Genomic DNA, 12882 nt, shown 5'->3' with positions numbered 1-12882 from the left:
ACTACCGTTCCTCACCGAGAAGGCGACGCAGGTATTGTTGCAGGCTCCCTTCATATCACAGCTGGACCACTGCAACTCCCTCCTAGCTGGTCTGTTGGCATGTACCATCCGACCTCTGCAGCTCATCCAGAATGTGGCGGCCCGGTTGGTTTTCAACCTAACCAAGTTCTCCCACACTTCACGCTCTGGCGGTGGCTCGAATCCAATTCAAGGCACTGGTATTCGCCTACCATGCTGCAAATGGTTCAGGCCCTTCTTACATCCAGAACATGGTCAAACTTTACACCCCAGCCCATCCACTGCACTACTGCCAAACGGCTTGCTCACTGAGAGGGGTGGGCACTTTAGATATGCAATGTCATTTGCGAGACCTTATAAAGACAAATGAGTCGTCTTTACAAAACATGTCCAATCAACTGAATTTATCACAGGTGGACTCAAGAAACAGCTCAGATGATCGGGAAATGAGAAGATCAATTTCAAATGTCTGGATACTTAATGTTTTTCCCTTTTCTTGATAAATGTGCAAGTATTAATGAAATTCTGTTTTAGCTTTGTCATACAAGTGTAGACTAATGTGGGATAAATGTTTTATATTGCAGGCCTTATATAACAGAAAAAAAAATTATACTTCAAAATACTTTATGAAAGCGCAGTGGATAATTGTTCTCAAAATACTCTGTTGTTAATGTTTTAATACTGCAAGGGTTTCAATTTAATGACAGTAAACAGCAAAAACAGTCAAATCAACAGAGGAAGTACAACTCAACGGTCACATCCAAATATTTGAATATATATCAGCATACATACACATGTTACAAGAGAGGACTACTGCTGAGCACACTGGTTCTCCATGCTGCTGTTAGAGCTCACGTGGATCATCTCCACTGTTTTCTGTTTCTTTATCCTCTCCTCTCTTTGGTTCTGCTGCTTGTTCTCCATCTCCATCTCTCCGCTGTCATTCACAGGAGAGCTTCACAGGAACAACAACAAAAATATTCAATATTTCACTTTCTTTTTGCCAGATTATTTAAACAGCACACACATTAAATTGCTACACTTTCACCATTTGCTTATGAGTTTTAATCGACAGAATCGGAAGCTAATTCAGTTTTAGTAATTTCTCTCCTCACACACTGACCTGAGGCTGGGAATCACAAGTGGCTCCCCCTCACTGATCTTCACACACTTAGCAGCACGTGGCTCAGTCAGCTCTGGTTTTGGAACACATGACAGGAATGATTTATGAGGCCAACACTTCATTCATCAAGCGTTTTGAACCTGTCGGCCCAAAGACCTTCTGACTTCAAATGCACACCTTGTGTTGAGCTTCCTGCCTCGGTTGTTAGATTGATGTCGGCCTTGGGGCCTGTAGTCCTGTTATGTGTGACATCCGTCTCCACCGCAACTAACTGCTCGCCCTTGTCAAGCCTGCTTTCCTGAGTGGAGGTTCCGATGTCCACAGGAAGTTTCTCCTTCTTCATCTTCTGGATCAGATTCTTTTTTGCTTCTACAAACAATTTGCACGAGGCAGCAACATTGCAAATATACTTCAACACTTAATATGTACCTACATCCACGTCCTTACAAGTTTTGATAGTATTCTATTTACCTCTGGGTTCACATTTGTGCTGTAGCTCCTCTACTCGCAGCTGTAGCTTGATCTTGTCACTCTGAGTCTGCATCAGGACAAAAAATTGTAAAATGGCAGAGTACATCAAATATCACACTCGGATGCAGCACTGGCAAAGTAAGATGTCTGAAACTGGCAACAGTCTTAAGCCAAGAGGAAAGATGTTATGGATGCAAGGGCTGTTTCTTTTTCTGTTTCATGCTGGCATCCACAGTAACATATCATTGTTTTTTGTTTATATATAATATATATAATCACATAATATGACACTGCCATTTCGAGTTTTTCAAATCTGTGTGTATCTTTTTGCAGTTTACGAATTGGGAATTAAAAAACAACAAAAAAAACTTCTATGGTCAGAATCCTATTTTCTACTTGATCAGGAGATACAGTTTTCATGGAGGAAGCGCTGGATGTGAGAGCAGCGTGTAACCTGTTTGAGCAACCGCTCAGATGTGAAGAGTTTTCTCTCCAGCTCCAGGGCTCTCTGGCTCTCCGACAAAGACTTCATCCTCTGCAGGGAAAGCTCATCTCCCAGACGCTCTGCATCTTTACTGAGGACACACAAACACTTTCAGTGAATTAAGGAGCATATGCAAACACAAGTCCAAGACCACTGCAAATGGACGATGACATCCACCAACCATCCATTATTTGAATTTGTTTCAAAATGATATGATTGCCTTGGTGAACCAAATTAGCATTCTGGTTTTTGATACTTCAACACCACTATGCCACATCAAACATTAGTCAATACAGTACCATCTAATGAAGATATAGGAGCTTCTGACAGACAAAAATAGCTTATGATCTGCGGCATTCACCGAAAACCAGCGAGAAACTTCTCTCTCTATTCGCCCCCTTTGAGCAGCTAACAAGGGAGATGAGCAGCAATACTAACGCCTATTCTAACCAAAGAGGCTGAAACAGACCACGGAGTGAAAACAACTGCACTCTTAGAGAGCATCCTCCGAACCCCTGTACTGCATCACAACTGTACTTGATCTGCGATATAAAGATAAAGCAGTGGAGAAAAGGCAACATGCATGAGAAATAATCCAGGCATAGTTGGATTTGGGGAAGCAACTTGGTGGTTGGACACAGCACAGGAGATGGGGGAGAGAAAACCTTGATGTCTGACGTGTCCTGTATTTTGTTCTAATTCCTTTATCTTAAGTTATATTGTGCTTTGTTGGATTGTCTGCTGGAATGTAAAAAAGAAAATGTTTGTGTTATATAAATATCTATAAATTGTACTTTTGTAATAAACTTTTTTCTTGAAAAGCAAGGCAAAAATGTAAAAAGCACATTTAGGCTATTTAATTTATGAATTGGGGAAAATTTCCAATCTTTTCGGTTTCGGCCAACAATTTTCATTTCAGTGCATCCCTAATATTTAAAACGCTTTTCTAGTCTTATCAACCACACAAAGGGCTTCACAGCACAAGTCACATTCACACATTCATGAACTGTCATCAGAGGTAATGTAGAGTAAACTGTCTTGCCCAAGGAGACATCGGCATGCTGACTCAGGGGAAGCGGGGCTCAAAACACCACAGCCACCCGTGTCCATCTATCTGACCAGTTGTACTCATCTTCTCTGTGACCAGACTGAGAGGCTCTTAAAATCTTTCAATGTTTTTGGAAATTAAAATGCTTTTTCTGTAATCCACAGAAGTAACAGAAATGAGATGTTTGTTGAACTGAAGTCTGGTAGTATTCAGATGAGTCAGTTACACTTACACAGTATTGTTGAGCTTCATTTTAAGCAGGTCAGTGTAGTAGGTTTCATCTTGGCCATCACCATTTTCAGCTGGAGCTACATTCGCTGGCTTAGACTTGAGTATCATCTACACACAGACACAAAAAGACAAATCAGATACATTTTCGAAGGAAGGCAAATCAAATGCACCATTTAAGAAAAAAAAAAGAGTAAGATTTATGTGATGTTCTGTTGACATCTAAGGTTGATTTGTTAATCAAGTCGCACTTAATAGCACACACTCATAGATAACACTCCCCTAAATATTACTGATCAAAAAATGCCCTATCTCACAATGTTGATTAAAAGAATTTCTTGGATCTTTAATGGGTTCTTTCTGCATGTCCACCCTTCACTGTAGTTTCTTAGAAATCTGTTTTTGGTAGATCAAACAAACCAACCAACTGAACAAACAACAAAAGCAACTACAGTAATAGGGTAAAAAAAAAAAATAGAGTGAAATCCTTGGCGGAGGTAATAATCCTCCTCCTCACGTTTGATTGTCAATCCTCATGACATTTTCGATGTCTTACAGCAAGCTTAGGTGTGCGTACGATAATATCAGTTAATTGTCCATTCATTTGTTTGCACAGCTTATGTCAATTTGATTGTGACATGTTGGTTAATACAATCTCACCTCCACCTTCTCCAGTCTCTGTAGTTTAGTCATGAGATTTTGGATCTCCCCATTTTTCTCTGAGAGCATTGACTGGAGTCTTTCCAGCTGAGCAGGGTCAGCCCTGGAACCCTGGAGCTGCATCAGAGTGGCTATCTGAACCTGCACAGCACACGCACATCCACTGTGTCATTTAAGTAATAGGTTGTAGACAATTGTGTCTAGCCATGTATTGTGACAAACAGTACCTTCATCCGCTGTAGCTGCTGTTTACTGAAGCTGTGTTGTTTCTGCAACGACTGATACTGGACTTTCATACTGATCAGCTGTCTCTCCATCGCTGCACGCTTATCCTCCAGCTAAAATGCACAAACATGCACAATGATTTCACAGGGTCACCCTTTTTGCTTTTCATTTATCCTTTTTAACTCGTTTTTTACCTCAGCAAACAGAGAGTTCCCTTTGCTGTTGGGATCCTGGGCTTGCTGTAGAGCTTGATCCAGCTGGATCTGGAGGTCCCGGTTCACCTCGCGAGATTTCTGTGCCATGACGGAGAGATGCAAAGACAAACAATTGGCATGTACAGAACAAAGTGATACACAGACACACAGTCCTGTTCATCTCATCATGCAAAGCTGTGCTGTGTCACGTGTGGATGTCCGAGCAAGGGATTCAGACACCGTGGCTTCTCTCTTTGCTAGAACGACAACTTTAACTGTGTCATGTGAAATTAACCAATTTGATTGGCTGTATGAAAACAAGTTTGTTTGTTTTTTGCTGATGCTGACTGTGGCCTCTGACACACATATGTGATGCAGTCATGTCAACATGGAGCTGAATCTCTGTGGTGGAATCAGTATGATGACGAACTGAGGCTTTTTGAGATACATGGGGGGGGACTGCCCAGTGTTCATGTGGTGTTCCTAATAAAGTGCTCATTGAGCATACAAGTTTTTTTATCTCAGATGTAATACAATGCTGTATTCACCTCTAATGCATTAAACCAGGAAACTGCCTCTTTCTCTCCCTCCTCTTTCTCCTCTGTGATTCGCTCCAGGTGACGCTGCAGGCTGCTGTTGGTCAGCTGCAGCTGCTGCTCTCTGTACTGATATTCCTGCAGAGTCTGCTCCAACTCCACCTAGGCGACAACAAGAATATGCTTATTCAATAATGCCAATTTCACTTGGAGGCGAAAACGAGCGCAGCATTCAGAATGAGCTGAAATGCAGTCCGGCACTTTGTGAAGCCTTTGCTCACCTTGATGGTCTCCAGTTCCATGATCTTCAGCTGCACCTCCATCATCTCAGAGGTCATGGAGCTCTGGTTGTGCTCGTTCAGAGCTTGCAGCTCCTCCATTTTGTTGTTCAGAGTCTCAGTCTGCACCTCAAGTTTGTGTTTCAACTGTTTCTCATTCAGTTGAGATTCCTCCAGGGATGACTGCAACCTCAGCATCTGAGGAGAAACACAAAGATAGTAACATCCACCACCCAATATGGTCCCAGTCATCTTCCCTGTTTGTGAAATTATAAACATTCTGCTTGCAACCACAAGAAGCAGCAGGCTGATAATGACATCCTCTGCTTCCTTATTCAGGGTTCCGACACATTTTCCATGTGTCGGAAAGATTTTTCAGACAATATTTGACACCAGACTAATAAATAGCTAGATGTTTATTAAGTAAATATTATTATGTAAATAAATCATTTTAAAATCCAACTGTTACATGTTACATTCTGACTGCGTAAGTCACAGTTTCTCCAGAAAGTTGATTGTGATGTTCATGTGCAGATTGATATTGAAATATTGATACTTCCAATTCTGACATTGAATGTTCTAGGACTGATTCTAGTATTAAAATATTGATATTTAAACTCAGTAATTTTGGGTAAATGTTTATTTTATTATCATCAGTAGAAAGTAACTAGCTATCATCAGGATTATCTAAATAATGCCCGGTTGATAGGAACTACTTATCCTTCCGCTGGTAATATTCATAAAAAACTACGGTTCTGTGGATACCATAGTGGCAGTGGCAGGTACAGAGTGTGTTGCTATGGCAAATTGAAACCGTCTTGAATTTAGTTACCTGCAATCGCTCCGAATGTCATTGATCACTGGTCATCATCAATCAGCACAACTAATGCATCATACAGATGTATAAAAACGACTCTCAGCTATCCCTCAGTGGTGTTCTTTTCTAGCGAGAGTGTCTGAATCAAATGCAAAAACATTTTTTTTTTTAATTGTCTCCAAACTACGGGCTGCATGGGTGGATTCGCATTGTTCTTCCTATCGTCTTTTCCTCTCTTCTATTCCTTGACTTCAATGGAAAATGACATGAGGTCAAGGAAAGGTGTAGGGAAGGATTCCTAGGACTTAGGAAAAGCCGACAGCACTCCTCAGAGAATCTGACTCCACCTTCACTAAACTCAATTCGACCATACTCATGACCAATGCAGTGAATGCTACAAAAATAATATCAAACTTAAGTGATACTCAAAGCTGCATTCATGAATTTATTATTAATTTAGCAACTAGACAGAAAAAGGAAAAACTACCTGTGAACAGTGACATGTATCAGCTTATAAAGTTGTTACAGCTAACATGTTAGCCAACAGCAGCTCATATACACATCCAGTAGATGGCTTTGGACTTTGCTCCCGGCAGATGAATGTATAGACAGATTTATACTTCTTCTCAAATGTCTCCTTACTAATAGGAGGTAACTGCAGTGCATTGTCATTAGGGCTGCAACTAACGATCATCAATTTTTCTCGATTAATAAATTAGTTGTTTGGTCCTTAGAATGTCATTAATTGTCACAAAACCTTGAGATGAAGTTTTGTTTTGTCCACACACCAAAGATATTTAGTTTACTGTCATAGAGGAGCAAAGAAACCAAAAAATATTCACATTTAAGGAGCTGAAATCAGAGAATTTTGACTTTTTTTCATAAAAACTACTTTAACCGATTAATCAATTACCAAAATGGTTGGGGTTGAATTTAGTATTCAATTACTAATCGATTAACTGTTGCAGCTCTAATTGCCATGTTTACATTCATTCAAACAGAGAGCAAGGACTGCAGTTAACACAAAGATGGTACAGTAGAGCACTATATAAATGCAGTCCATTTGCCATTTTACTGAGGACATCAACAGTGGCTCTGTGTCCCAGTAAACTGTGACGGTGACACCTGCAGACCACAGGTTTGTGTACCTTGTTGTTGAGCTCACTGAGTGCCATGCTGTGGCTCCTCTCCAGATTCATCTGTTGTCCCTGAAGCTGCTGTCTCTGCTGGTTCTTCACACACTCATAGTCTGACTTCAGTGACTCCAGCATCCGCGTCTTCAACTCCACCTCCTTCCGCAGAGAGTACTTGTCCTGCTCGAGGGCCTGTGATACACACATCATACAACGTCTAGTGTACAAGTTAAAACCAATGTATAGACAGTTCTTACTGGAACTATAAGTTCAGCTAAAACAGCCTACATTCTGTTTGTTTTGGGAAAGTGGATATTTAAAACATGGGAACATCAAACTGAAACTATCTGCATTGGTATATAACAGTGGAGGTAGGAGAAATGTGTGGGGTTTATTGTGATAAAGGTTAAAGTGCAATGTCATACCTCAAGGGCGTTGGTCATCTCTACTCTCTGTTCATCCAGTCTGTTTTGCAGTTCCATCTGCTGCCTGAGGAGATCTAAGCCAGCCTGAGCCGCCTGGTGGAGCTGCCCGTCCCGCTCCTTCAGCTGGCTCCTGAGCAGCTCCAACTCCTCTGCTGCCGCCATCTGCTCGAGGGAAAAGGAATGTTTGCAGTACAGGTCGACTGTATTGGCTGATATGAGTCTTTCACAGACATACAGGAATTGCCGTTTACGTTTGCCCCAATATAAAAAAAACGTTTATCTTTCAGGATAAACAACGCAGAAAATATGTTCATTAATGTTGACATCTTACCTTTAACAAAATATTTATTTTTCTATATTGTTTTTAAGTTTATTATAAGTCCTGCATATTTTCTTGTTTTGGTATTTTTTATTTGTTTATAATAAAGTTCATGGTTAAACTGTAATATCTTGATTACATTTACATACATACAATACAAATTTCCGGTACCCCATATAATGGCACTGGAATTTTGTTTACTCCCCAATACCAGTATCGGCCCCATAAAAATCCATAATGGTCCGGCTGTAGTTTGTAAAATCTGCTGAATACTTCAAGCACAGTGCTGCCAGCAACCCAGCATATGCTTCACTATATTTAAACTCTGTTCCCCACATGCAACTGCTTCATACTCTGCTCTCTAATGATTGTGACAGCTTCTCACGGTCAGCAGTTTTAATAAAGATATCCTTGTTTTCCACAGGTTAAAGGTTGAGACTGAGTGGGGTTGTAGAATGCCTGCAAGCACTTTTAACATATTATCTTCCCTTTTCCTCCAGACCCTGGTACCTTGATTTTCAAATGAAATGCAGCAGTCCTTCCCATGATTGTGGTTGTGTGTACTGAACTATAGGAGAGATTGCACAGTATTTATATTGTATGAATAGTAGGGCTGCAACTTTTCATAATCAATTAATCTGTTGATTATTTTCTCGATTAATCAATTGGTTGTTTGGTCCATAAAATGACGTAAAATTGTGAAAAATGTCGATCGTGTTTCCCAAAACCTCCACATGATGTATTGTTTCATCCACACACCAAAGATATTCAGTTTACTGTCAAAGAGGAGCTAAGAAACCAGAAAAAAATCCTATTAAAGAAGCTGAAATCAGAGACGTTTTTTCATAAAAACTACTTTAACTGATTAATCAATGATCAGAATAGTTGGCGATTAATTTGGTAGTCGGTAAAGAATCGATTACCTGTTGCAACTCTAATGAATAGTTATATACTCAAAGAAGAAAGGAAATGTTCTAATATTTTGAGATACTTTTTTTTAGCCGTAGGCAGCAATTATTGAAATTAAATTAAAACAATGCTAATAACATTTTAGTTTGCGTGTAATGACTGTAGGATATAATAAACTTTGACTTTCTTACATAACAGATGAAAAATATTGACATTTTCCCATGATTTTTGGAGATGCACCTGTATATCAAGAGTTTCCTCTTAAGAAAGCTATGTGACCCATGTCACCATCTGTAGACAGATCACTGTGGCCACTGCTCAGCTGAGTTACTGCAGGGAGTGACTAAACATTAGAGCCCGACCGATACATCGTTTGGTCGATAACATCCTTAATGCGATAGCCGATAATAGCCTCACAGACATATCTGTATTGGCCTATATGTTTAGAACCTGACCGATATTATTGGTCAACTGACATGAGCCTTTTAAATGTGCATTTTATTAGGGCTGTCAAAATTAACGCGGGAGGATTAATTTGTGGAATTAATCCATACATTTTTTTTAACGCGTGCGCAGAATGACCCACCCCATTTAGCCAGGTGGCAGTGTCAGCATGATGTCTGCTTCTCCCCAAAGGCTACGCTAAGCCAGCCTGTTGCAATATGGCTGGTGATGCCATTAAAATAACGGTATGTCGCATCGGTCGCATCTGTCTCAGTGGGACTACCTCAGACATGTCAACTCATTTAGCCATTCAGCTGATTCAAACAGGGCAAAACTAATTAGTCAGCATTTGGTACACTTATAGCAGCGGATTCCTGCTTTGTATAATAAAACGAGCCCAAACAGAGAGCCAACTGTCCAAAGCACCCGCTGTTTGTCAGACTGCAGACGTCAAGGCACACTCACACTGTGCCGCTGTTACTTGTCTGTGAACGTCTGTCCCCAGTGAGAGGGTATCTTCTTACACCGCAGGTGACATTGTCACATCAAGCAGATCTGTGCTGTGTACAGATGATGTTGAAATTCTCATCTTTCTTCTGAAAAATCTTGAAAATTTAGTAAAAAACAGTGAGTTCCATTAAGAAAACACGTTTCTTTTGTACTTCTCTTTTGTTTTTACCTGTTCATAACTACTACAATACTACACATTATGTTTTTGTAAGGAGCTGCTTATGTTTTTGTATGCTGCTTAGAAGACGCCCCAGAAGAAGGGACAAGTAGCTCCATCAAAAAATAAGTAACAAATGTTAAATGTATATATCCGCCTTCTGTCATTTATCTTTCCGTTCCTACAACAATATACAGAGGAAAATTTGAAATTTTTCGGGCATATATACAAATGGTGATTCATTGGGATTAATCTGATTTAAAATTGTAATCGTTTCACAGCCCTAGCATTTATGTTTTACATTTTAGGTAATTGTTAGGTTTGTATTTGTAATTTCTTTTCAATTTATAGTTATTTGTGAAGAGGTTTATGGTTAAACTAAAATATCAACATCAGTTAGATTTCTTTTTCATAAAAAAGTTTGACATATCGGCCCCGAAAAATCTATATGGTCGGGCTCTAGTAAACATGTCTCATTTTATTACACACGGTGCTGGTGTTCGTCTTCATCTGTTGTTATAATGCCAAGGTTAGTGACGACATTCTCGCACAAACCGCGTGAATGGCTAAGTCACTGTAGAAAGAGAGAAGGCATTTTTAATCTGTAGCTAGCCGAGTACATCAGCAATGAGCAGCAATGCGATACTTTACGTTACCTGACTTATCGGTCAACCACCGTCGCGGGTAATGGCCCTATTTCCGCATTCTCTTTTGTTGTTGTTGTTTAGATCACACAAAGGACGTTAACGCTCCATGTTTCCTAAGGGCGGGTGTCTAATTACAAACAGTAGGTCATTGTCATTCATACCGTTACTAAATGGACACGAGAACCTTTTTTTCTTTACCTTGTCAGCGAACTATGTTCTGTAAAAGTCACAAACCGCCACGGTTTGAATCACAGTTCAACGGAGTTCTCGCGACACGATAGCGACTGAACGAGAGTTGCCACTGATTGGCTAGGCAGAGACAGCTCAGCCGAGGCGGGTGAGGGAGGGACGCGGGTTTGGTTCAACCACAACCAGCGGGCTCTAGTCAGCTCCAAGTTATGGAGTTCATTCATAACTCCTCTCACCAAAACCACCACACTCCAGCACATAGATAAACTTTGAATCAAATGTTTAACGTTTGAACTGTAAATGGTAAATGGACAGTATTTACTGTATATAGCGCAGTTCATCTCCACCACCCAAAGTGCTTTAGTACAAGTCACAGTCACCCATCCTACACACACATTCATTCATAGAGCACTTTGTGTAATACACATCATTCATACAGGTGCAATTTCATGGTTAAAAGGCCCATATTATGCTCCAGGCACCTTTTCAGCCTGCCTCCACGTATATTTGGTTATCTGGGGTGTCTGCCAGCCCACAGAGAATGAAAAGAAAACAATGAGTCGTTGATTCGTGGTTTGGGTTGATCGTACAGACGGTCTGTAAACGAGCCATTCACAGCCCGGGCGTCAAGTGACGTAAGTTGACTCCTGCTACTGGGGCGACCACGCCCCCAACCTGAGCAGCACCTCCCCCCTTGAAGTGCAGAAAAACAGATCGCGTCTACGCAATAATTTTGTCCCCGCAAGCGAACGACGACCTCGGGCATGGCCAAGCTAGACTCGTGCTCCGGTTTCTTCCAACGAGGACAAAACAATTATCGAAACGTTCTATGGAACGCATTTTCTATTGATAACGTGTCTATCGCGATACATGTCGTTATCGTTCTATCGCCCAGCCCCTTGTGCTCTGTGTGTAATTATGGAGAACATGTTCGCTGTGCCTCCCGGGTCTCTACATCGTGTTTGTGCCTTGTCACGTGCGACTGTTGTCATGGAAGCGCAACGCCGTAGTTGCGCAGCAGACCCAGGGAGGAGCGAGGCGGAGCGAGGCGGAGCTTTGCGGTACACAAAGGGAGGGGGGCGAGATGTGAGCATGAATGCGCTGGAATCGACCATAGTCTCACAGGGCTGTTTATACAGAAAGAGGAGGGTGCTGTGTGGCTTGATCCTTGAGGTGTTTTGACATGGAATGGCAAAGACATGTAGTTCACACACCTGAAAACCAATGTAACTTGTGTAAAAGGGGGCATAATATGGGCCCTTTAAGTACCTTGGCAAAGGACTTACTGCAGGAAGCAGGGAAGCAAGCTCTATCTCCTGAGCCACAGCCGCAATCTCAAATTACACCATTGTTGTGGTATAATGTGGCTGCTCTCGACTTTGCTGAAGTGTTGTGGTTGAATGCTAAGCCACTACTATACACCATTTTTGAACTTTCCCACCAGTAACAAGCTCTTTAGTGTGATGCCATGTTTGCAGTGTTAACAGACTGCATTACATTACATTCATTTAGAGGGCGCTTTTGTCCAAAGCGACCTTCAATAAGTGCATACAACCATATAAAATATTTACAGTGCATAAACATTTATCAAATAGGCAAAAACTGCTTCAAGTGCTCATTTAGATACTTTTTTATTTCCTATTTTTTAAAAAAATTAAAAATTCAGGGAATAAGGTGCAGTCTGAACAGGTGAGTTTTCAGTCTGCTACGGTAGCATTAAAGGGATTCTGCTGTCCTGATGTCAATGGGGAGCTCGTTCCATCATCGAGGAACCAGGACAAAAAACAGTTCATCAGTCTTATGGTTCTTGCTCTGATGGACAGTTTGTGTGAAATGAGTCCTTCAAGATGCTGGGGGGGATGCTTGATGGGAGTAGATTCTTATAGGCTGACATATTCTTTATGTTTCAGTTACAGACAGGGAATCAATATTATAACCTGAGAATAATAAATGTACTTAAAACAGCCTTGGGTGACAGTGATCTTATGTTTTATCAAATTATCTTACCTTGTTGTATTTTGCAGGGGTTATGCTATTTTGTATCAAATTTTAATGTGTAGTTCCCCT

General features: G+C 40.8%; 1 protein-coding gene across 4 annotated transcripts; it reads right to left on the bottom strand.

Annotated features, from left to right (window-relative positions):
• Window positions 1–407: 407 nt before the first annotated feature.
• spdl1 (spindle apparatus coiled-coil protein 1) lies at window positions 408–10919 on the bottom strand. Of its 4 annotated transcripts, XM_035650733.2 has the most exons (15): window positions 10825–10910; window positions 10636–10739; window positions 7641–7802; window positions 7231–7407; window positions 5269–5463; window positions 5000–5149; window positions 4452–4550; window positions 4260–4370; window positions 4033–4173; window positions 3377–3483; window positions 2067–2187; window positions 1613–1679; window positions 1319–1510; window positions 1142–1214; window positions 408–973 (listed from the first exon to the last, which is right to left on the bottom strand). In XM_035650733.2, exons 3-15 carry the CDS (start codon window positions 7800–7802, stop codon window positions 829–831), a joined length of 1740 nt encoding a protein of 579 aa, XP_035506626.1. In that variant the 5' UTR covers window positions 10636–10739; window positions 10825–10910; the 3' UTR covers window positions 408–828. The 4 variants fall into 4 exon arrangements, with proteins under 4 accessions (XP_035506626.1, XP_035506625.1, XP_035506623.1 ...); XM_035650732.2 differs by lacking the exon at window positions 10636–10739 and having other exon boundaries at window positions 10825–10919; XM_035650730.2 differs by having other exon boundaries at window positions 10636–10886.
• Window positions 10920–12882: the final 1963 nt, after the last annotated feature.

The sequence above is a fragment of the Scophthalmus maximus genome, chromosome 9 (assembly GCF_022379125.1).
Source record: "Scophthalmus maximus strain ysfricsl-2021 chromosome 9, ASM2237912v1, whole genome shotgun sequence".
NCBI classification, from domain to species: domain Eukaryota; kingdom Metazoa; phylum Chordata; class Actinopteri; order Pleuronectiformes; family Scophthalmidae; genus Scophthalmus; species Scophthalmus maximus.
This window is presented reverse-complemented; position numbering and strand designations above follow the sequence as displayed.